At 54.1% G+C, this 23,597-nt stretch overlaps 3 protein-coding genes across 3 annotated transcripts; 2 read left to right on the top strand and 1 right to left on the bottom strand.

Moving 5' to 3' along the window:
- The first annotated feature begins 186 nt into the window (after positions 1 to 186).
- Positions 187 to 8,111, top strand: LOC108921772 (alpha/beta hydrolase domain-containing protein 17A-like). The gene is made up of 5 exons (XM_018731470.2): positions 187 to 403; positions 1,725 to 2,086; positions 3,307 to 3,501; positions 4,215 to 4,394; positions 4,925 to 8,111. Exons 2-5 carry the CDS (start codon positions 1,728 to 1,730, stop codon positions 5,148 to 5,150), a joined length of 960 nt encoding a protein of 319 aa, XP_018586986.1. The 5' UTR covers positions 187 to 403; positions 1,725 to 1,727; the 3' UTR covers positions 5,151 to 8,111.
- A 1,993-nt stretch (positions 8,112 to 10,104) lies between these two features.
- On the top strand, positions 10,105 to 13,211 carry LOC114909500 (Krueppel-like factor 9). The gene is made up of 2 exons (XM_029249352.1): positions 10,105 to 10,847; positions 12,474 to 13,211. The coding sequence occupies exons 1-2, from the start codon at positions 10,364 to 10,366 to the stop codon at positions 12,698 to 12,700; spliced, it is 711 nt and encodes a 236-aa protein (XP_029105185.1). The 5' UTR covers positions 10,105 to 10,363; the 3' UTR covers positions 12,701 to 13,211.
- Positions 13,212 to 16,953: 3,742 nt separating this feature from the next.
- LOC108921427 (procollagen galactosyltransferase 2-like) lies at positions 16,954 to 22,732 on the bottom strand. The gene is made up of 12 exons (XM_029249382.1): positions 22,582 to 22,732; positions 20,300 to 20,410; positions 20,064 to 20,181; positions 19,816 to 19,950; positions 19,518 to 19,722; positions 19,112 to 19,231; positions 18,442 to 18,515; positions 18,210 to 18,316; positions 17,982 to 18,114; positions 17,784 to 17,911; positions 17,495 to 17,701; positions 16,954 to 17,395 (listed from the first exon to the last, which is right to left on the bottom strand). Exons 1-12 carry the CDS (start codon positions 22,677 to 22,679, stop codon positions 17,137 to 17,139), a joined length of 1,695 nt encoding a protein of 564 aa, XP_029105215.1. The 5' UTR covers positions 22,680 to 22,732; the 3' UTR covers positions 16,954 to 17,136.
- Between the last annotated feature and the right edge of the window lie 865 nt (positions 22,733 to 23,597).

Raw genomic sequence — 23,597 nt, 5'->3', positions numbered from 1 at the left:
GTATATATATATATATAAAATAACACAGTCCATGTATGCGTATTTTTATCTGAAGAGACGCTCGAAACTCCAGATCGCATCAGAAAGTAAAAATAGCTGTCGAGTAGGCGACCCCAGTCGCGTCGCGATTGGCAGCTGGGGTTGTGACGTCATATATAGTCACTTCCGGCCGAGGCCGGACAGAAGTTAAAAAAAAAAAATAAGTGGAGTCGCTGACGTTAGCTCGCTAGCTAGCCCGGCTAGCGCTGAGAACAAATTGATAGATGAAGCGTTTGTTGATGCCACCGCGGCGGGCTCTTCGGCACCGGGAGCGAAATACTGTATCCCCATCCTCGCCGCACTTTTAATTTTCTACTGTTTTTAAATCGGAACAATTGGTTTTGAGGCCGAACATACATCTCAGGTAGGTAGGGCTCGGCGAGCGGCTCTGCTCTGCTGCTGCTAGTTGCTATGCTATTGGCAATTGCGAAATGCTGCTGTATTTTTCTGTCTTTTTGATTAACTGTGTGTAACGTGTGTGTATGTGTTGTACAAACTGTTTGTTTGGTTCTTTTAAAAAACACCCGCTCTTTTTTATTTTATTTTTTTTTAAAATCGAATGTAAGTGTTCCTGTCGGAACTGAAGCAGCTCTCGCGGTCCGGGAATCAAAATCAAATCAAATCAAATCTGTCCTACAACACAAATTTAATTAACTGTTTTTTTTTTTGTTCCCCACTAATGTTTTATATATATATTTTGTCCACTAGTTTTAGTGTGCTGAAATTGACTGTGCGTTACTTTAGATGATGATTATTAATTATCATAATCATGATGATGATCATCATCATCATAACAACAACAATACTACTACTAATAATAGTAATAATAGTAAATAATACTGATAATAATAGTAAAAGAATAATTAAATAGAATTATTCTTTTATTATTCTGTCTGTCTTGGGGGGATTTTTCATCCTCTTTCTTTTTCTGTCTGATGGTCCAGACTGTGGACTTAGTGTCAGTCAGTAATTACAGTTTTTTTTCCCCTTCTTTTCTCATCATGTACCTTTTTCTTTGATTTTTTTAATTTCACTTAAATTATTTTCACTTTTCCTCCGGTCATGTTTTTATTGAACTGAAGTAATGAAGAGTAGTGTTGGTCTGTGTCGGTGTGTGTTTTTGCTGTTCTGTCATTCATTGTAGCTTCTGTGTTTATTCTTATTGTGGTCCATCTAGTGGCTCTGTGTGTTTCCTTCCACATCTGTAATTTCTATATATATATATACACAACTTTAATTTGTAAATGTTATTGTTCTTGTTCAGTTTTAATGTAAATAGGTATGCATATTTTTATTTTTTTTATATTTTTACTTTAGCTTGTCTCTATACAATGCATATATTTCTGTTTACATGTATTCCCCCCATATTTCCATGTGACTCGATTAAGTTTTAAATGATAACAGCTTTGGGTCCCCCAATAACCGAAAAAAAAGTTGTGCCTTATATACTGAATATCCTCTTTACATGTTTACAGTCAGCCAGTGTGAATTTAAGGAATTATTCTAAACATCTTCCTGTACACTCTGTTATCTCATATATGACAGATGTAGTCCCTGGTAATCACTGGTTTTACTGTTAGACCATAAGGCTACGGTGTGTTTACATGCAACAGTGTAGTTCACCTTGGCTCATGGAAAGAGCTCCTCCAGTAACAGTGCGCCACCGTCTTTCCCATCGGCTCTAGATCATGAACGGCCTCTCCGTCAGCGAGCTGTGCTGCCTCTTCTGCTGCCCTCCCTGCCCCAGCCGTATTGCTGCTAAGCTGGCCTTCCTGCCACCAGAGCCCACTTACGCCCTTCTGCCTGACCTCGAAGCTGCTCCTGCCCCCAGTGTCGCCTTGGGGGCTTCGGGCCTTCGTTCTCGGGGCAGCGGAGGTGGTGGAGGGGTCGGTGGGGGTGGAGAGGTGAGGTGGAAACTCCACCTGACAGAACGAGCGGAGTTCCAGTACACTCAAAGGGAGCTGGATGGTATCGAGGTCTTCCTCACACGCTCCAGCCGTGGAAATAAAGTGGGCTGTATGTACATCCGCTGCGCCCCCTCTGCCAGGTGAGTCGAGGGTGGGGATGAATGCGGGTGGGTGGTCAGGATCAGATGCGTGGAGGAATGGGAGTATATCTATGGATGTGGATGGCAAGGAAAGAGAGCATATTTAGGAGTGACTCAAAGGCAAAGGAAAGTGGGCCACTGAAGAAATGAGAGCAAGAGAAGCAAGGACAAGAACTTACATTTTTTCCCTTGTAATTTTTAATAGTAAAATTACAGTTGAACATTCAGGCTCCTCATCTTCCCACACCTCCTGCTGTTACTGCAAACACTGTCACAAATGCTTTAAATGTGACCTTTGAGTGAGCAGCGTCTCATTTTATCTTCATTTGTCTTGCATCTGTTGCACATCAAAACGACCATTTAGGCCCATTTTTGGCTCATCTAAGAGGAAGCACTGTTTGATGATGTGGCTTTGCTAATAATGTGACAGTATAAGTTTGTGTGCAAGACACTCAGAAGTGCCCATGTTTACTAATGTGACTTTTTTTTTTTACCTGGCAAATTTAAGCAAACAGTAGGAATTTTTACACAATGAACTTGAGCTTTGTGGGCGATCGACACAAAGGATGATTGTTGTAGTCCCCCCCCAAGTCAGTCTGCTCCTTTGTCATTGTTTGTGCTCTGATTTTCCTCTTTTCCATCTTGTCTTGCTTCCTTTGATATACCCATTCCCTACCCTCCTCTTAGCCCCCTCGCTTATCGTTTTATTCCTGCTTTTACTTTTACTTTAGTATTTTGCCATTTTAACCAGCATAATGGCGGACAGAGATGGAGTTGTTGGTCAAAGGCTTTTATAAGCACAAAGGTCAAAGGAAAGAGGACGGTGCAGGAAATGGTGTCCTGAAGCAGCTGCAGTGGTGTTTTGAAACCTTCACAATGACCAGTTAGAGCCACGTACCAGTGAGCGGGGTTACAGTAACAGAGCAGTGTTCCTGTGGCACTGTGATGTCCCCCACCCTCTGTCCCCTGGGATCTCCCATGGAAGTATCACGTGACATTCGCGTGAAGCGGATATTCTAGGCCAGTTCTGCTGATTGTGGTATGGCTAATGCTGGTTAAAGTCAGTTGAGTCCATGTGATACCGTAATTCACTGAGAGGTATTATATCTGGGCATTGTAAGAGAACTGCTGAGAGGCATAATCCCACTTCCTGTATCTGCATCAATTTATACTCTTTGGGTTGGTGTCCCTTACTGATGTTGGCATGGCTGCTCTTCCAGGTTTACCGTCCTGTTCTCCCACGGCAACGCGGTCGACCTGGGTCAGATGAGCAGCTTCTACATTGGCTTGGGCACGCGCATCAACTGCAACATCTTCTCCTATGACTACTCTGGCTACGGCGTCAGCACGGGCAAGCCCTCCGAAAAGAACCTGTACGCCGACATCGATGCAGCCTGGCAGGCTCTGCGCACAAGGTATGGCAGGACGAGGCAGACGCAGTGCAGACGCAGGGCAGACGCGGTGCAGACGCAGGGCTTGGCCAAATGCATTTAACCACAGCTTTTCTTTGCATCTTTTGCTGATAGGTCAGTTTGTAATGGGTGAAATTAAAAACTGGTTTATCAAACATTTATGTAATCTGAGGCTCATGCCTGTCGTGGTCTTTAAATTATTTAATCATCAGCTGGGCAAATGAAGGAATCCAGTCATGAATAGTCTATGTGCACTATTTTAGAGAAGTTAAATGTAAGAGCAGCAGTGGCTTGACGGTAAAACTCTGCGCAGCTCAGCTATGGCCACACTTTCAGCTGCGTTCTCAGCTGAGTATATACTGAGTATATATGGCATGAGGCATAGAGCAGAGGACCTGTCCTTCCTTCTGGCTGTGGGCAGGACAGAATATTGCTAGAGATGTGCCCTTCTCCCATTTTTACCAGGTTGTTCACTGTCGTCAGCTGTGTTGTCTGCTTTTATAAATGTCAGCTGGATTCGCTTCATCCTTTTGTTTTCAGATATTCGTCACGGTGGTCAGCCTTGTTAGCATCAAGCCATTAGCCTGTGTTTTTGCAGCTGTTCTTTAAGAGGGCACAGAAATAATAGCTGTTTTATTTAAAAGACTAAATGGCCTCACTGCTTTGTTTCCTGCGGCAGTCCATCTTTCGCTGATTGGCACTTTCTTCTGACACAGGTATGGCATAAGCCCGGAGAACATCATCCTGTATGGCCAGAGCATCGGCACCGTGCCCACTGTGGACCTGGCATCACGGTACGAGTGTGCTGCCGTGGTTCTCCATTCCCCGCTCACATCTGGAATGAGGGTAGCCTTCCCGGATACCAAGAAGACCTACTGCTTTGATGCCTTCCCCAAGTGAGTGGGTCACTTACACCCTTCTTTGGTCTCTCCCATATTTATAGCTGCCCATTTGTCCTGATGCGTCGCAATCCAGGTTAGCATAAGGGCACAACAGTGGTGTTCTCTCTGTGGGTCACTGCCTCATTCCCCCTCAGGGTAGTAGAATAGCTGGTTCCATCCAACACACTCTGCCCTTGCCAGGATGCCTGGATGGAACCAGCTATTCTGCCTTTAAGGTACATGTGTTGTTGTTGCTGTTGTTGTTACTTGGGTGTCAGCTTCATTAGTCAAGCATATCCCAGCCTTCACTACATCCTTATTTTAATGCTGAAAGCAAGAAGTTGCCAAAAAATACCATCTTGTAACATGTCCTTCTGAATAAAAGAGCAGTATTTCCACAATGAAAAGGCTGTATTGCTTAATTGCAGAGCTGAGAATTGATGATTGGGTCTGTGTTTGGGTAATAGTGGCCACCACTGTAGTTGTAGTATCCCACAGAAGCCTAGCCTTGACGCTGTTTGCGTGCCTGCGTCTGTCTCTCTCAGCATCGAGAAGGTGTCCAAGATCACATCGCCGGTGCTCATCATCCACGGCACAGAGGACGAGGTGATCGACTTCTCCCACGGCCTGGCCTTGTACGAGCGCTGTCCCAAGGCTGTGGAGCCCCTGTGGGTGGAGGGTGCCGGCCACAATGACATCGAGCTCTACAGTCAGTACCTGGAGCGGCTGCGGCGCTTCATTGGCCAGGATCTGGCGACGCAGCATGCCTGAGCATCGGGCAGGCAACACGAATCTGCTTGTGGAGGCCCGCAGAGCCAGCGGACTTTAGCCATTAGGCAGCTCTCTTCCCTTTTGTGTCTGGATGGACGTTTGTGTTCACTCAGTTGCCTGCCTACCTGTCACCTGGGTGGGTATGTGGTCCAGTCCTCCATCGGTGTTTCCACTGAGACTTTCTCAGACAGCATCGTGTTATATCTCACCTTCCTTCCCCCCGTTCACCTGTCAGTCCCATCACTTTTTCTACTCACTTACCTCCAGGGATTGTGCAAGAACTCAGGCTTGTGTGTGAGCCCCCCCGCCTATCCTTTCCTCTACTCCACCCCCACGTTTGTCTTCTCTGTGTCTCTGTGTTGTTCGTTTTCCCTTCTGTTCCCGGAATTCCCCAGCGAATGACACCTTTGGGAGGCGGAATCCACGGGCGCTCTCCTACTCCCCATTCCACACCTCCTGACTTCCTGTAGCCGTGTACGGACCGGAGGCGGGCTCTCTGGGCACAATGCCTACTCTGATGGGAAGTGGAGCAGCTGGTGGAATGGACTGCAGAAGAGTGACTGACGTGTGAACCATGGGTGGAAACCACACCACTCCTCGGCGGCCCCACTGAGACTGCACATTCCTCATCATTCTGCGGACCCCCAGGGACGTGGAGTGAGGGGGATCAGTGGGTTTTTGGGGGGTTGTGGGTCACAGACAGCTGCTTTTTGTCATGTTCATTTTGTGCAAAAAGACTATTTTTAAACGTGCACGTGGCTCATGAGAGCCACATAAGGCTTACTAAGAAATTCACCTTTTATAACCCCCCCCCCGGCATCATACTTAGTTTCCTTTTAACTGTCATGGACCCAGCAAAAAAAAAATAAGTGAACAAAAAAGTTATGGAACATTTTTGCGCACTTCTTCGTGAAATCGTTCAGACCTGTAATGTTCTCTGAAGAAGTACCGAAGCAAATAAGAAATCTATTTTTATATGAAATTAATTGCAACTGATAAGGGAGCCGTCAGAAACCAGTAAGCGGAGTTGAATGTTACGCAGAGGTTGGGGGGAAAACGCTGACGGACTGATCGTCGGCAGGAGGCGAGCGGAACACGTTGAAAACACCCCCCTTTTCTGTTGTGTACGAACATCAGCATCATGTGTGGTGATCGTTCTTTCCCGCTTTGTTGCGTGTGGGTTGGAAAGAGAGAGCGAGAATCCCTGTCTTGGATATTTAACCAAGAGCTTTTTTTTTTTTTTTTTAAATGTGGTATGTAAGCATGAATAAAAATGGGGGGAGAGAGCACCACTCTGGAAGATGAGGGCGATACGGTCATTATTTGTGGCTCCCGGCTTTCTGGTTTACCACCAGCCGTGTTGCCTCACGCAGTCGCTCGCGCAGTCGACAAATGACTAATGGGATGTTAATCATCCCATCTGCCTTGACGCTTCGCGCTGGGGATCCTGCGAGCGCCATGCGCTCCCAGGAATGCAATAGTCACACGCAAAAACACGGCCCATTCCGTCGTGTACTTGGAACGCTTTCATGTTTGGTGTTATGGGACTGGTCCATCCAGGTCTCTCACTGACGTCTCCTGGAACGACTCCATCTACTTTCTCTACTGACATCCATGTTAAAATGAAATCTGTTGAAAATTTTACTCGTGTATACTGCATTGAAGGTTAATTCTTGTTTGAAGTGACGTTCAGGTGAGGGCTACATCTCCACACAATGAACATAGCTTAGGGTTTGTTTGGGAAACAGTTTCTTCCCCCTGCATAAGGTGGTGAAAAAGCATAACGCTGATGCCAGTCACTGTCAAAACTGAGTTATTGCGGTTTCTGCTAACTTGCTGCTAGCGATGAGGATCAAAGAATCTGAACGGAGGGAGAAGGTCCAAACCCTCCACTCGATAAACTGAGGGGGGAAGTGAACCACAGAAGCCTCCAATCCGGGTCACCTCGGCGTCTCTGGTCACCACGTGGCTCCGACGGCTGCTGGACATTTGTCAAAGGGGGAATGCAGCATCAACTCTGATCCAACGGAAGTCGAACACGCCCCCGTATCCACGATGCACATACGCAGGTGAAGCATGTACACAAACTACAACTGGAACGAAACGTTTTCTTCTCGGCATGGAGCCACTCTTTCTCAAATACGTTCCGAGTGCGCCGTTTGGTTGAAACATCTCTACATTCTGTGTAAACACTGTTGTTGTGACGTGGAGGTGCCGCGGGGTGGTGCGTTTGGACAGTCCCCCCCATACCGGCCCAGCATGGCAAGGAGTTTGCTCATTTGTGTCACCTTCACGCGGCATACAGAATCAACAGTGCTGGCAGTGTGTGTCTTCACTGGTTCACCTGCGTGAAGAAAACCAAAAGCTGGCCCTGCTTCTCAGGTCTGGCCTGATGGGCTGCAGTTTCCCTCCAGAACCAAAGACAACGTGAACCCAAGCCGGGGAGGACAACCACACTGCAGTGTCTCCCATGCTCCCCGGGGCTAAAGTAAAACCGTGTTTGGGAGCCATTTTGAGAAACATCCAGGTTACGGGCGGTGACTAAACAGATGCCGTGTCAGAAAATGGCTTTTCGTAACAGATTAAGCAAACAGGGAAAGGAAGCCCGTGTGATTCCGTGAGCGCGTCGGGTGCTGGGGTATGAGACGGCCAAAGCTGCCGTCAGTTCCAGACGGACGCCTGTGGACAATACAAAAGTGAAACCGTTATTTCTTTTACTTTTTATAAATTGCTCAGAAGTACTGTATCGTATTGTTATCTGCTTTCGGAGACGTGTTGGGTTTCGGTGGGTTGGGGAATGGAAATTATGAGGGGTCTGGTTGATGTGTTCTATCGTATCCAGTTATACCATGTTTATATTATTCAGTTTGTGATATTTAGTTAAATTTTGTTTTATCTTTGTTTTGTCAAAGAAATGCAAAGACATGTTACAGAAAATAAACTGATGAAGTGATGAACTAAGAAAGACTGGAGTTGATGGGAAGAACGGTGCTCTAAGGAACGGGGCCTTGAGGCTGCCGCAGGGGAACCCGCTCACGTGTATATTTACAGAATACATACGTGCTTATAAAACTGACATGCTGTAGAGCTGCATGTATACCTTTTGTGTTCCTTATGTAAGAGGAATATTCCTGTGGGCGTGCTGTTATTACTGTAAGTCCAAGTCTGATCGCGTAGCGCACAAAACAGCCACTTCATCTCCATTTGTTGCAGTATTAGATTAATTTCCTCTTTGGATTGTGTTATTTAAGCGGAGTATTAACATTCCCCGCAAACATGGAGCTGAACGGTCGACTGGTGCGCAGCAGAAAGGGAGGGCGCTGACACTCTCGGGTCGGGAGAAGGAAGGTGGTCGTCAAGAATCGGCAATAAAGAGGTCTGAGGAGAGGTTAGGGACAATAAAGTGACTGAGATTAAGTTCCTTGTTTTTCTTCGCAAGACACGACGCGTGTTTTTTTGGAAGAACAGCAGTACCGTTTCCTCGCTTTACAGCAGTCCTCGAGCGTGAAAATGGCAATATTGACGTTACCTGCTGAGCGTGGGTCGGGACCGAATGCCCTCGCTACTTGTCCCCGTGTTTACAGCTGTAAAGCTGTAAAGTAACCCATCGGTCGGCGGGACGGGTCGCGTGCAGTCGGGGGGTGGGACGGTGGCTAATTTCGGGGGCCGTTTTCTCGGGGTTACCCGCGGCCCTGGGTTCGTGCGCCGCAAACAAAACGCAGGCTCTGCAATTACAGAGCAGAAGCCATTTCGAAGGCCCGGCCGGAGCCGCGGATATTCTGGGACGAGGAGCAGCCGGGGAGCCCGACAGATGGACCGGAACACAAAGACTCCAATTATCTGTCTGTTTTAATTATGAGAGCACAAGAGGCGAGTGACTCTCCCCGTCGCCGTGTCCGCGGGTGGAGGAACAGTGGAGGATTTTGTGGTTGTGGGCGGTTCTGTAACGCTGCCAGATGGGGGGGTTTGCCCTCCCTCCATCGCCCGCGCACACTTGAGCGAACTAGGCAGGCCAGTGTGTAAATGCGCTCGGAGCCTGGCACGGATTACCGCGAACGCAACAAGGCCGTCTGCCGTGGCCGCTCAGGGCCCCGGCGTCGTCGTGTCCCACGTGCGCTTCGCCCCGGTCAATATTACCGCATTGCCCACCGCTACAGAAAGTACCACCGCACCGCGCGGAGCGGGGGTCGCGGTCCGGTGGGCCAGATACACAGATAGGATAGGCCATCCGTGCCAATAAACGAACACGTCTGGATTAAAACGTAGCGTCCACGGACCATAACCACGGCAGAACCCCCCTGCCCTGCCCTGCCCTGCCCTGCCCTGCCCTGCCCTGCCTGCCCTGCCCTGCCCTGCCTCCGCACCCAAACCTTTTGCGACGTACCGCGTTAAACCCACCCTTCGCACCACACTGCACAGATTCGGAGAATCTCAAAAAGGGCTCGTTTCATACTTCTGGATGGGTCCTTTTATTAAAAAGGATGCTAGTCTACGTGTACTCTTTGTTAAGGCCGGAGGGCATGTGATGTGGAGAGTTTTTTTTTTTTTTTTTTTGGTAAACCGTGGCCGTTTATTTCTCATGTACGAGCAGCGAAACTGTGTGTGCGGTACGTGCTCGTAGTGGCTCCGGCTAAGTCGTCTGTCACTCTTTGTCGAGCGCTTCCTGTTTCCTTAAGAGGCCATCAAAACAGCGTTTTACTACGAGGCAGGAAAAGTGGACGCGCACGTAAGTTTCGCGCGGAGGCCCACGCCTACGCCCCGCTTCCTTTGCGTCCTCTGTCCACGCCCACGCCTCGACTGGCCCCGCCCCCCGGGACGCTTCCTCTCCCTTCAGCTCCAGAGGCTCGCGCGCTTTGCGGCGGCCAGGCCACGCCTCCCCGGCGCTCTCCCCGCCCACCGCGCACGTCAGCGTCGGTGCGTGTCGCCCCTCCGGGGGGCGTGGCTTCCACCGGCTTTCTCAGACACAATGAGCGGCGGACGGACGCGGCAGGGAGCGGAGCGCCGTTAAACTTCCAGTCTTTTTGTTCGCCTCGCGGAGCCCCGTGGACGGAGGAGCCGTTCGGACGCGCGTTCGCCTCACCTTTGCTTCCGCTCGGGCTTAACTCGCTTCGCGAGTTCGAATCGAATCCGCTCTCGAGTCGAGTCGAGTCGAGGTGAGCCCACGCCGTCGTCCGACCGACGCTGCCGAGCGAGCGGCCGGCAGCGCGCACACCATGTCCGCCTTCGCCTATTCGGATTACCTGGCGGCCGAGTGCCTCGTCTCCATCTCCTCGGGCCCCGTCCTCCACCGGCCCACGCCGGTGGCCCCCGACTGCGACGCCGGCTCGAGCGAGGACCGGGAGGTGCGCGACACGCTGGGGCGCGAGGACCCGCGCATGGCCGCCGTGGCGGGCGCGCTCACGGAGCTACGCGGCCGGTTCCGGCCCATGTCGGCCTACTCGGAGAGCAGCGAGTCGTCGTCGTGCGGCGAGAGCGGCTACACCACGCTGTCGGACCCCGCCACGCCGACGGCCACCCCCACCGTGACCCCGGCCGCCACGCCGACCCCCCCCGCCGGCGCGCAGGGCCCCCAGGGACCGCCCTCTGCGGCGGGGGGGGCGCGCTCCCCCGTCAAGCGCCACCCGTGCACGTTCGACGGCTGCGACCGGGTCTACGGGAAGTCGTCGCACCTGAAGGCCCACATCAGGACACACACCGGTGAGGAGGGAGGGAGGGAGGGAGGGAGGGAGGTGGGTCCGCTGCGCAGGAAGGGGTGGAGCCTCTGGAGGTGGTGGGTGTGGTGGGAACGGGGTCCCGCTGGAGCCGCCCGCGCGCGCGCGCTGGCCTCTGTGAGTGTGTGTGTGTGTGTGTGTGTGTGTGAGTCTGAGTGAGTGAGTGAGAGAGAGAGAGAGAGAGAGCCACAGAAGGGAGGCCCCGGCCAGGTGTGTGTTTCCCCAACTCTCCTTGTTATCGCGACTCTTTCGCTCTCTGTCATCAAACGGCACTTTTCTACTCACCCACAGGGGGCCACGTGCGGAGGGGGCGTAGAGGGGGGGGGCATTGAGTGCAGGGACATGGAGGACAAAGGACAGAAAAGCCCTGTGGGACAAAGAAGTTGAAACAAAGGGTCATGTGTGCAGCGTGTGGTCGCCACGCCGGGCCAGCAGGGGGCGTACTGGTTATGGCCGCCGCCGTCCCTCCTGCTCTCGTACCCTGCTTCTTACCGTATCTTTTACTGTATCTAAGTACATAACAGTGATACAGTAAGATAATAGTCACCTGAATAAACGGGGTAAATCGGCTGGCAAAGTGTCAGATAGTAAATGTCGTGAGCAGGGGGCTGGAGCTCATCTCACACCCACCCTCCCCCGGCTGCTCCCATGCGGGCCCCTCGCTTCTTCAAAACTCGACCATGTTGCTTGTGCTGGTTTTTTATTATTTATTTATTTATTTAAACCACGGTGTTTCTGACACAGACACTCAGTCTGGAGCAGCGGGATCTCGCAATACGATGATTCCAGTTCAAATGCTCCTCCCACTATAGTAAATGGTAAAGTTGTGGTAAAGTGGACCACTGTACCGTGTTGTAAGTCGGTCACTTTAGAGGAAAAAACGCAGTCGGAGGAATAAACGAGGGGAATCTCATCCGGGAAGCAGGTCTGAAACCAGTTTGTGATGCGTGCGGAGGTGACGGTGTCGCGACCCCCCCCCCCCCCCCCCCCCCCCCGCAAGTCCGAAGGAGACGCTGCCTCCCGCTGGATGACCGACATCGCCACCACCCTTATAAATACTGTGTTTTTCGCTATAATTTAGCAACTGCTACTTTATCGATCGCTATCACGGTGCCAGCGAAGGTCTAGGATCCGAGGTGACGACGACTCTTGTGAAGGGCAGGGAAGTGTGTCGCAGGTGTGGCGTTCACAGCTCAGGCGCTCGGGTGGCGAACGAGCGGGAGCGCTGCCCCTTCCGGAAAGGCTCCGTGCCCCATCTGCCAGGTATTTAAGGTGTGTCGGCTCCTGTATTTCTCGGCGTTCAGGTTGAACCGCGACGGTGGATTCTACCTAGCCCCGGCGGCGTTCCTGGACGAGGTGCGAAGGACCTCCGTGTGTAGCCGTGCGGAGGAGATGACGGTGTTTACGTGCTGTTGGTCATTCCGAACGATTCCAAATGGAAGTGGTCTATGCAAATAGCACGTCTCCCATTGGTTGGCATGAGATGATTGACTGCAGAATAACCCCGCCCACCGTGGAGTTTGCATCTGCTAAATGTCGTTCTCATCCGCTAAATGCGTTGTTGTCCTACCCATGGCTCATGACCCGTGTGTATGTGTGTGTGTCTTCGCAGGTGAGCGGCCTTTTCCCTGCACCTGGCCCCGCTGCGGGAAGAAGTTCGCACGCTCGGACGAGCTGGCGCGCCACACCCGCACGCACACGGGCGAGAAGCGCTTCCACTGCCCGCTGTGCGACAAGCGCTTCATGCGCAGCGACCACCTGATCAAGCACGCCCGCCGTCATCCCACCTTCCGCCCCTCCATGATCAACCGCAAAAGCTCCGCCCCTGAGGGGGTGTAGCTTTTTGGGGCCCCGTTCCCCCAGACCCTCCTCCTTAATCCGATCGGACTCCGTAACCCGAACGTTTGGCCCCCGACACCCCGCCCTCAGGAGCAGCTTCGGGAGCGATGCGGAAGCCACGTTCTTAGCGAAACTCGACGCGCGCAGCCTCGAACCCTGCCGCGTTGCAGTGAGCGGGCACCTCCGCACCGGACCTACCTGGCGTCACCGTGTTTTACCGGGGAGAACCTTGTATTTGTGTCTGGCATCGGGTTTGCGGGGGCCGTGGCCGCGCCCGACGGTCGCGTTGAGAACCACCTGCAGGTGCTGCGCATTCCGCCGTGTCCATTTTGTTCTGTTCCTCTTCTTACTGTTGCGACGGTAGAAACAATGTTAGTGTTGCGCTGAATCATTTCTGTTTGTGGCGAGAGACGGCCGGGCTCCGCGTCCGGGTTCGAGGTGGCGTCGCGTGGCGTCTCCCGCTCGGTGCAGCCGCTCCTGCTGTTGGACTAAAACTAGCGATGAGTTATGGCCCCGGTACCAGGGGTGGTGGTGGTGGTGAGGGGGGGAGGGGGTTGGGGTGTTTACGCTTGGCTAGAATAGTGCTGCTAGTGTGTGTGTGCGTGTGTGTGTGTGTGTGTGTGTGTGTGTGCGTGCGCGTGCCCGTCTCCGTGCAAAAACCTCTGTAAAACAATCTACTGTCTGGGCCCTCCGGCCCCCCGCGGACGGACTCCTCTATCTCAGCGAACTCATCAGGAAACTTTAGGCCTTAAGACATTTCATTGTCGTTTGCACCGCCGTTCGCCGCCGGACTCCACGTTTCCGCCGAATGGCTCACGACTCACCAAGGACTCCATGTATATGCAATACAGCACTTTTCCGTACAGACGGCGGCTCTGAAGCGGCGCAGCCGCTGAAGCCGTTACCCGACGGTGCTCGCGGGGCGACGTCCGGGCGCCACAGAGCGATTCCACTGTTCTTTCAGCTTCAGGTATTTCTACACGTGTGTGTGTGTGTGTGTGTGTGTGTGTGTGTGTGTGTGTGCGCGCGCGCGCGTCTCCTGCAGTCGCTCCCACGCACTCGGTACACGTAAAGTAACGTGTTCCCGCTGTTCGTTACCTGCTGTCACGTCTCCCCTCGCCGATCTCGTGTCCTCCCCCATCGGCCAGCTCCTGGGGGCTCGGCGCCGGCCCTCGCGCATCTTTCGTCGTCCTCGTTATTACCGTTATGATTATCAGTAACGCTCGACTGAGGTGCTGGCTGCACGCACACGAATCACGTGAGCGATGCCTGCGACGGGGACGCGGCGGGTGGGACGTACCGGTAAAATTACGGCTTTCCGATCGCGGTCGAGCGGCAGCTCAATCGGAGCAGACGGAGACGGGGGGCTGAGGGGAGTGCGGGGTCGCAGGGGTCACCGGGGTCAGAGCACGGCACAGCTCTTCTCTTCTATGCCTTATAAAGCAATATTTTGCTACAGGTGTGCGTGTTCTGCTGTGGGCATTTGAAGAACGGCGTCTCAAATTGGGGTGAAGCTAAATTGCTTTGGATTTGCGGACGTTTGCGCGGTGAGCGCCTCCGTTCGTTCGTTCGTTCGTTCGTTCGTTCGTTTTCCTTTGTAACTGCAGGCGGTTACGTTGAGCGCGGCATTTCCGCTCCTTTCAAACCAAACTTGCACTAAAGGGTTTGCTGGAAAGAAACGGCCGTCTACGCATCCCTACGCGAACTCCGGTGTTTGCCGTTTGCCTCCGACCTCCGGGTTCCCGCTCTTGCTGCGTGACCTCCGACCCCCCGTGTCAGACCCGTCGGTGCGGGAGGGTGGACCGGCACGGCAGTTCGGTTTTAATTGAGAAGCGCGACGTTAGATGTTCGAAGGCGTTCGGATCGGTTCGGTTATAAATTAGCTTAGGCGTGTTTTACATTTGTGAAAGGTGTGTGCGCTGGAGTGTTTCCCGGGTGTAGCAGACGATGACTGGAAGGTGAGGCGGGCCTCACTCTTATCCTCTGGCTGGCGCTAGTGCCCCCGCGAAGGCGCCCCGCGGTCACGGTCATACCTCACCTCCTGGACCCAGCGTTGAGCTCCGCTCTTCTTCTTCTTCTTCTTCTCCTCCTTCCTTTTTAGCTGTGCTCTGAGAGCTGGACCCGTTCTGGGTGATTCTGCTGCAGGGACTCGGACTGGTTTTATTTTAGGACGGGGGGGCGAGGGGGCGACTGCGTCTCGTTCGTTGCCGAGGAGCCCTCTCCTCATCGTTCTTCTCCGACGTCGTAGGAAACACGTGAGACGGGACTTCCGTTTTTTCCTGTCCTACACCTCAGTATGAGCATGTTCTCGGTTCTCTGATATTCCTTTAATTTATTATACGTTTGTGTGGTTTGACTTTTTTTTTTTTTTTTTTAAAAAGCTGATTTTGTTTGATACGGAACAATAATCGGTTTCCCTTTTGCTTAAAACGATACTACCATTGCTTTTTAGATATTCAATAAAAGTGGAGAAACGTTGGTGGGAGGCTGTGCGTGCTGCTCTGTGCGTGTGTGCGTGGTGGGAGGACCCCCCCCAAATCCTCCGTCACGCTCCGCTCGCCCACTTCCTGGAAAGACGACTTCCCCTCACCACACATTTCAAAGCACAGGAAGTCCTTTTGTGATGTTTGTGCGAAAAGGTCGAGTTTTACTTAGTTAGGTAGGGGGCTCATGGGTAATACCATGTTGACACGTGATTCTGCAGAGCTCAGAGCTGCAGCATCGACACCAGTGGAGCCGGAGCACGAGTCGGTCGGCACAGGTTCGAGGCTCAGAGGCGGGATCTCGCTGATCTACTGGGCATGGGGTGTTGGCGGAAGTGTGTGTTCTGGCTGCAACGTGTATGTGGGGGGCTTTTCTTTTCAATGTTTCTGCTCTATATTCTCCACGCATCAGTAATTGGGACAGAGGACAGCTGGTGGCATCGGGGTTCAGAGCTGCTGCCTTTGGACCCAAAGGTTGCAGGTTTGAGCCTCAAGGTACTTACCCTAGCTTGCTCAAGTAAAACGACCCCGCTGTATAAATGGGTAAATAACTAAGTAGCCTAACATTGTAAGTCGCCTCCGATAAAGCATTAGCTAAATGAATGAAAGTAAAAGTAATTAACACCACTGATTTCAGCTCATTTCCTGCCCTTTTCTTCCTAAATGAAACTTGACGAACAATGAAAATGCAAGTTTCAGAAGGTGAGTATTACGGTATTGGTCAGATGACCACCTGGTTCATATTCTCAGCATCTTCCAACTTGTTGCCAGGCAACGACCAATCAGAGTAGGGGGTGGGTCGCTGCCAGAGCCAATCAAAATATAACACTAAATCATGTGCTCCAAACGAAACATGCTGTGCTGGCACTCTCCATCAGGCCTGCGAGGATGACCACGCTCAACCTCTGGTTCGGCCCGGGCTGGCTGACACTACCGCTGTCTCTCTCACAAACGCACACACACGGTGCTACCTTCACCGGGAGAGTCTCACCTGGTCAAGTTCTGGGTCTGGTTCGTAACCCCTGTGCTCACCTGTTTTCCTCTGCTGCTCAAACGCGCGCGGACGCCCGCGCACACATACACGCGCCCAGGTTCCCTGCGTCTTGCGTGGAGCACGGGGTGTGGAGGAGCCCGAGGAGACACACCCGAACAGCTCAGGGCAGGTGAGGTGAGGGAATGAGGAGTCCAAATGCCTCAGGTGTGTCCCTGCCCAGTTTTCCCAGGAAAAGTGAGTCACGGCACAAACATGGTCATACACCGAGATTACTCATAGGTATAGTCACTAGAAAACACGCACACAACACTTAAGGGCGCAGTGATGAATGATACCATTATTTGGGCCGACTGTCACGTGGCTCACGCAACACGGTCGTCTTGCACGGCTGCTACGTCGTGTGCGTTTTACTGGTTTTACACTAAACTCGGCTGACAAATCTGGTTCCAATAGGACATAATTGCACCGAAGGAATCCAATCAATTAGGGACGTGTACAAAGACATCTCTCTCTCACACACACAGGTACTCACTGCATGGATCCGCTGCCGTGGGGGCTGTGTGCCAGCAGAGGGCGCAATGCAGCAACACAGTGACATCCAGCCCCCCCCCCCCCCCACACACACAGGCAGTGCATTACCCAGGATGAGCAGCAGGGGGCGTACTTGTGTGCTGAAGAACTTCTCGAACCTTAAAGTAAAGTTTGAGATCAAACTTTTATTTCAAAGTTACATCATCGCCTCCTGCACAAATCTGGAAAGGTATTTCACAGCTGCTCTGGTCCTTCCTTCACCTGTCTTCCCATGATCCCTTGTTCCCACACAACGCTTCCCAGTACCACGATTTACTGCAACACGGCTGTAAAACAGCCAAGACGGTATGTGTTTATGTGATTGCAGCCCGCTGTGTGTGTGCGCGCACGCATGCTCACAGCCTGCTGCGCGTGTCTCCCTCCCGGGATCAGAGCTCATTGTGGCTGTCGGCGGCGGCGGCGCTGTTTGGCCCTGGGGGGCGGAGCCGGCCCTGGCCCTCCTGCCATCTCCGCCGCGTGTGTTCGCGATCCCAGTCGGTGCCGGCGGCCTCGTCGTCCCAGATGGTGGACGTCTCCGTGTCGCTCACGTAGCCCGGCTCGCCCGTGTAGTGTGTGGGGAAGAGCAGGAGGGGCTCGACGGAGAACGCCCGCAGGTCCCGCGGCTCAAAGTGCTCCAGGTACTGCTGTCTGGGGGCGGAGAGAGAGAGAGAACAGTTACACACACACACAGAGCTCCTTCTGCTACACTGGAGGTTCCTCTCTGTCCCCTGCATGTCTCTCACTCACTTTGGGTGCTTGTCGAACATGACGGGCAGGAACTCGTCCACGGGAAGCATCCTGCCCAGGGGCTCGGCTTGCAGCAGCTTCCGCGCCCCCCCCAGCGAGAGGGCGTAGCCCAGGGTCCAGTATGAGTAGCCTGCCTCCACCAGGTTCCTCGCACCCTGCACCGCCTTCTCGGAGCTCCTCTCCTGCAGCCTCTTGCGGCCCACGTATCTGCGGGGGACGGGGGACAGGACTCAGCGGAGCGCCGCTTCACCCATGGGGGGGGGTCTACCCGTCGGCCCACGTCCCTCACATCAGGTCCCAGTCCAGCTGCAGGCCTGCAACGTCCCGCATGACGTCCCTCAGCCTGCTCTTGAACCGGGGCTCGAACCTCACGTCGTCCTCCAGCACCAACACCTGCCGGAGTCCCTCGTTCGCCACCTGGGGGCAACAAACACGGGCAGCGCTCCTTCGTCCCGCGCTTCATACGACGCGCGACCGTGACCCGCACCTGCGTCCAGATGTGGTGGTGGCTCAGGAAGCAGCCGACCTCTCCGCGGGTCAGCTCGCGCCCCGAGTACGGGTCCCTGTAGCCGGGCAGCATGGCCACGCCCAGAGCCTCCAGCTGAGAGCCGTTCAGAGCCCTGGCGGAGAGGCGGGCGGGGGGGGGTCAGGTACTGTTGGGGGGTTGGAGGCGATGGAGGCGATGGGGGCGGAGGTCGGTCAGCCGGAGGCATACTTGCCGTCCACGGCATCGGTCGGCGTGGCCTGGATCCCCAGCACGGCCAACGTGCGCAGCATCCTCTCCCTGCGCTGTGTGCGGCGTCTCAAGTTGATGAGGAACACCTGGGAGGAGGAGGAAGAGAACAGCGATCACATGACACCGCTATGCAAATTAGCAGAGTTCGGACGGGAATCTCATCAGCGAGGAAACAATCTCTAGTTCGGTGTTTGGAGTTTTTGTACGGCACCTGGTCAAAGCCAATGGTGTCCTGGGCCTTCGGGGGGGTGTGCAGGTGGCGCGATGGCTCCAGAGCGTGGTCCACTGCAGGGAGGGGGCGAGTTTATTGGTGCGTTTATTATTCATAACCTCATTTTAAAAATATTTACTGCAGAATAATTTCAAAGCTCTGAGCTGTTTTCTCCCTCGTTCATTAAAAGTCGTAATTCGCTCCAGATGATCCGGATGAAATGCTGTTTCGTACGAAAATTAAAATAATTTGCTGGGATGACGTATGAGTGCAAATGACACCAGAGCATTCTGGGAAAACACTGCGCCGCAGAGGGCATCGACCCTCATTCTGTTTGACGCTGAAGGACACTTTCACGCTGCGGTGATGATTATATAGATACGGGGTCCTCCCGCTGTTCTCCGCTCCACGGTCCAACCCTGCGATCACGGAGAAGTGTTACATCTGTCAGGTGTGCGAGAGGGGATGGACCGTACCGGTCGAACACATGGATAACTGTGTGGTGACTGAGGAGTCTGCGAAAGAGGCGGGACCCCATCTGGGGGAAAAGAGCATGGACTGTGCTGGGTGGACTGGACCCTACTGGGGAAAGCAAGGTGTAGTAGGGGGAGTGGACTGCACTGGAGGACCTGGACCTGGTGAGCTGCGAAGGCACCGAAGAGCGACTGACCCATGGCCTCCGTGATGGTGTGAACACAGCTCTCCTCCTCGTCCTCCAGGCTCTGCTGGGGTTTCAGGGGGACGGGCAGGAAGCCGTAGCGCTCCCGGTTACACACGTGCATCTGTATGCCTGCGTGGACACACACAAACACACACAAACACACACTTGGGTTCCCTGCTGGTTCCTTCCCATCATAGACCACCAGCCTCGGTGTAAAACTTCAAACGGCTACTGCACGTCCCCATGTGGCTCCCATTATCCCCGTTTGCTACTTCACCGCCACCGCCGACATCCCATAACGCCCAGGACTCCGCCCACCTGCGAGTCACACGGGCAAATGGCCCCCACTCCGCCTTCCCACCCTCACAAGCGCATCACAGGTGAGCGACGGGTGGCACCCCCCGGTGTCTCTGACCCGCCTTGTGCGCAGAGAACGCGAAGACCATGATGTCATCGAAGGCCCCCCTATAGTCGGGGTGGGGGGGGTGGAAGGCGAGGGCGCGGCTGGCGGTGCGTCGCAGGTCCACCAGGAAGGTGGAATGCACCATGGGAACCGGGAAACAGCCGGCGCGCCTCCACTGGCGAACGGGCACATAGTCGGGCGTGCGCTCGTAGTAGCCCTGGCGGGGAGAGGGGGCGGAGCCCAGTGGTGAGGAGGCGTCGAGACTCGGGACTGTAAAGGTGGGTGGGTAGGTGAGTGGGGGCACCGCTACCTCTGCGGTCATGCCGCACCAGAAGTTGGAGTAGAGCGTGTGTGACTCCAGCATGGGGGCCACCAGCGTGAGGTTCTCCGCCATCAGGAGTGTCAGCAGCCGCGGGTTCGTCAGCAGGTTGTCGGCATCGGCGAACTGCGAGACGGAAAGCAGTTCCTTAACCGCTATGTCGCTGCACGCCTCACCCGTCGACCCTTTATGACAAACGAAGGTGTAATAATGCCGCGACGTGGGCAGCGAGGTCTCACCAGGAGGTAGTCGGCCCACTGCTTCCTGGCCGCCTTCAGCGCCGCCTGCCTCAGCTTCATCACGTGGTCGAACCGCGACCTGGACCAGTGCTTAGGTCCCGACTCGTCCGCGTACGACCTGGGGGCGGTTACCGTGTCAGTGCTCCTTCTCTGCCAGCGTGGGCTTCTGAGACGGGCTCGTTCGCAGCCGTGCCGGAGCAGCGCTGCGCTGCCCCCCGCTGGCTGGGAGGACTCACCGCGGCTCCTCCTGGGGTCTCCACTCCACGTAGTGGTACGGGGCCTGGACGCTCTTGAGCCACTCGAGCACCATGGCCGTGCTGTTGTCCACGCTGTGGTCCACCGCCACCCTGCGGGAGACCGGGCCACGTCAGCGACACGTGTGTTTTACTCTTATTAATTACTGCAGTTCATCGTATGAGCTCTACAAGTGTGTCCCCCAGTCCAAATTTAAAAGTGGCACCATACACAGGTCTCACTCATTAACCAGTTTATAGTGCTGCCCACACACTGTGTGTGTGTGTGTGTGTGTGTGTGTGTGTGTGCAAGCACGTTTGTGTTCCCAGAGAAGTACAGCCTTGTTTCATATTCCTCACATCGTCCTGCTGCTTTCTGTCTCCAGGCCACACAATTTCCTCTCTCCAGACTGAATGGGCCTCATGTGGAGCCCTGCTCCTCTGTGTGTGTGTGTGTGTGTGTGTGTGTGTGTGTGTGCAGTCTTGTCCCAACGTGGAGGAGGACGGTGCTGAGGACCCCAGGAGTCGGTGTGGAGCGTAAGTATGTCAGTGTACAGAGTGTGTAAACATGTTCAGTCTGTGTTTGTATTGCTGTGTGCAGTGTCAGTGTGTGTGTTATGGTGTCGGTGTGTGTGTCACGGTGTCATCGTCAAGCTGAATCAGCGAGTCCTGCTGATCTCCTGCCCTTGGCCATCACTTTGAAGTCCACCACAGCTTACAGTCTCGCTCTCGCGGTGCCCCGTCTGCATGCCACGTGTGAGGCCCCGCCCACTCCTCCGCACCTACCAATGACCACCTTCACCCTGCGCGGAGGAGGGGCATCGGGGCTTGGGGGGGTGGGGTGTTGTGTCCACAGGGGATCTTGTTTACCGCATCAGATGAAGTGAAGGTGAGGAATACCGTGACCAATCAGAGCTCAGCGGTCACGCTGTCACTGGCCGGGGGGGGCGGGACCACGCGGGCACCCCACCAAGCAAGTCCTGAGTCGTCATGGCAACAGGGGACGTTTAAATGTGGCCGTTAAAAGCCCCACAGTGCTGCGTCAAGCCTCTAGAGCGGGTAGTGATGAGAAACATGTGTGTTACCTGTGTGTGTGATGAACGCTCAGCCTGGTCATGCGCTCATGCATGTTCACCAGGGAGGGTGAGCAGCACAGACCCCCGCTGGGTCACACTGTGCCAGCACTCAGATTCTAACCAAACACACACACTAATCAGCTGCAGAGACCCCAGTCAGCAGTAGCGTTGTCACACAAAATCAACACGCTGAGAGCTAACTGGGCTGTGGATGTTGACGGACAAAAAGGCTGTGAAAGGTGTCTCTCACACACACACACACACACACACACACGTGCCTTTGGCTCAGGTTCCTCCCACAGCAGATGGACGGGAGGTGGAGACAGCAGTACACCTGGGTCCAGCACACCTGTGGATGCTGCGATGTCCCAGTGCGAAACCCACTTGGGATTCACCGTCCACTCGGTGGAGAAGGCGGGGCACCCCCCCCCACATTCTTTCACAGCACAGCGAGAGGAATTGTGCCTCGTCCAGGAGCTCCAGTTCGCTCTCTCCCTTCATCGCACTGTCCTCTCCGAGTGAACAACACTGGTTTCCATAGCGACGGTCAGGTTCCTCCTGTTGTCATGGCTGCGTTGATGACCTGATGTTTTAGTCCAACTTCACTGACAGTGTTGGACTCATTTGCACAGCGTGGTATCGTGGTATCGGTGCTGCAGTAAAGGATGAGTAACCAGTATCCCCAGTGGAGCTTGAACCAACAACCTTCGTGTCCTCAATCACTGCGCCACCTGCAGGACACTTCTGACAGCAGTGCAGGTGCAGAGGACCCCAGACCGCAGGAGAGAGAGCTCTGTGTGTGTGTGTGTGTGTGTGTGTGTGTGTGTGTGTGTGTGTGTGTGTGTGTGTGTGCGCGCGCGCGCGTGCGTGTGTGAGGCTCAGGTCTGTCACGCTCTGATTCACACTCACATCTGCTCAGGCTCACATTAGTGTCCGCATGACTGCGGGTCTCCTGTCAGTCCCGCTCATCGTCTCGCGCTCAGCCTCCGGGGGGTTAGGGGTGTGGGGGGGGGGCCTCCAGCCTCAGACGCTCAACTGAACCCCGGCTGCCCGTTCACACCCCTCCGCACGAGCCCATCATCACGTACCGGACACTTGGGGCGAGAACTGGCGCTCGTCCGACTGTCCGAATACCGGTTTGAGTGCCGAGTGTGCGCACGGTACAGTGTGTGTACGAAGCGCGTGTGCAGTGCGCGTGCCGTGCCTCACCAGAGCGCGAGCCGGTCCCGCGGGTACTCGAGCCTCTCCACGCAGCCCAGGTAGAAGGGCAGGCTGTGCGCCGCGTTGCGCACGAGGATGGCGATCATCACCTTAGGGGGCAGCAGCGGGGACTCGGGGGGCGCGCGCTCCGGCCGCGCGCACACCAGCAGTGCGGACAGCAGCCCGAGTCCCGCAGCCCACGGCAGAGTCATCCTCACACTGACCGGGGGACTCCGGGGTGGGGTGGGGGGCGTACAGGGGCTCTCCCTGGGGGCGGGGCCGAGGGTGGGGCCAGGGGTGGGTGGGGTCAGTCACAGAGGGGCGGTCCATGAGCAAGTGTCAGACAGACGGAGAGGGGGGGCGGGAGCGCTTCAGGGAATTCCTCGGCTCACCACACCTCCCTGAGTGTCCCTCAGTGTCCCGCTCCGCTGATATTTCAGACAATTCTCGTTTTTCATAGCTGTATCTGACAATCGAGGCGCCGGTTGTTTCTTTCGCCTCTGCTGATCGTGTAGATGTGAAGGAAACCGACAGCGGTCGGAAGCTGAAGATTCTGGACATGATTCATTGAACTGTGCTGGCGACAGACTTTTTTTATTTTCAGTAATTTAAAATGAAATTATTATGGCTTTGTCGTCTGGCTTCAATTTTACAGAACCTGCAGAAAGGTTAAATAAATCGATGGACGCCTGTATAGTAACATTTTACTGACGGACAGGTGACATTTGCTGACTTTACCGCCCCCTACTGGCGAGTGGGAACACTGCTCGGGGAGCGCGCTCTTCTTACGTGACATTACACTCGGTGTCCTTATATTGCACTGTTATAAAGTGCTCAAACTGAGCAGACGATGCTGCTCTGAAGAACCTGGATGGCCGCACAAAGCGAAAAGCACTCAAATGTGTGTGAAAGTGCACAATGCGTTTTAAGAAGGATGCCGCTCACTGGGTATTTGGGGTCTGTTTTCTCTCAGGAACTGAAAACCGCTTGACGTTTCCCACCGAGCCCGTTGGTCCGCCGGTCAC

Source organism: Scleropages formosus, chromosome 25, assembly GCF_900964775.1.
Source record: "Scleropages formosus chromosome 25, fSclFor1.1, whole genome shotgun sequence".
NCBI classification, from domain to species: domain Eukaryota; kingdom Metazoa; phylum Chordata; class Actinopteri; order Osteoglossiformes; family Osteoglossidae; genus Scleropages; species Scleropages formosus.
This window is presented reverse-complemented; position numbering and strand designations above follow the sequence as displayed.

What these genes read in the sequence shown, in the direction of transcription:
- LOC108921772 (XM_018731470.2), top strand. Translation starts at nt 1,728, where the DNA reads ATGAACGGCCTCTCCGTCAGCGAGCTGTGCTGCCTCTTCTGCTGCCCT. An exon ending in CGCTGCGCCCCCTCTGCCAG is followed by an intron (nt 2,087 to 3,306) that starts GTGAGTCGAGGG and finishes CTGCTCTTCCAG; the next exon opens with GTTTACCGTCCTGTTCTCCC. An exon ending in TGGCAGGCTCTGCGCACAAG is followed by an intron (nt 3,502 to 4,214) that starts GTATGGCAGGAC and finishes CTTCTGACACAG; the next exon opens with GTATGGCATAAGCCCGGAGA.
- LOC114909500 (XM_029249352.1), top strand. Translation starts at nt 10,364, where the DNA reads ATGTCCGCCTTCGCCTATTCGGATTACCTGGCGGCCGAGTGCCTCGTC. An exon ending in CCACATCAGGACACACACCG is followed by an intron (nt 10,848 to 12,473) that starts GTGAGGAGGGAG and finishes GTGTCTTCGCAG; the next exon opens with GTGAGCGGCCTTTTCCCTGC.
- LOC108921427 (XM_029249382.1), bottom strand. Translation starts at nt 22,679, where the DNA reads ATGATCGCCATCCTCGTGCGCAACGCGGCGCACAGCCTGCCCTTCTAC. An exon ending in GGTGCGGCATGACCGCAGAG is followed by an intron (nt 19,723 to 19,815) that starts GTAGCGGTGCCC and finishes TCTCCCCGCCAG; the next exon opens with GGCTACTACGAGCGCACGCC. An exon ending in ACACCATTGGCTTTGACCAG is followed by an intron (nt 18,317 to 18,441) that starts GTGCCGTACAAA and finishes TCCTCCTCCCAG; the next exon opens with GTGTTCCTCATCAACTTGAG.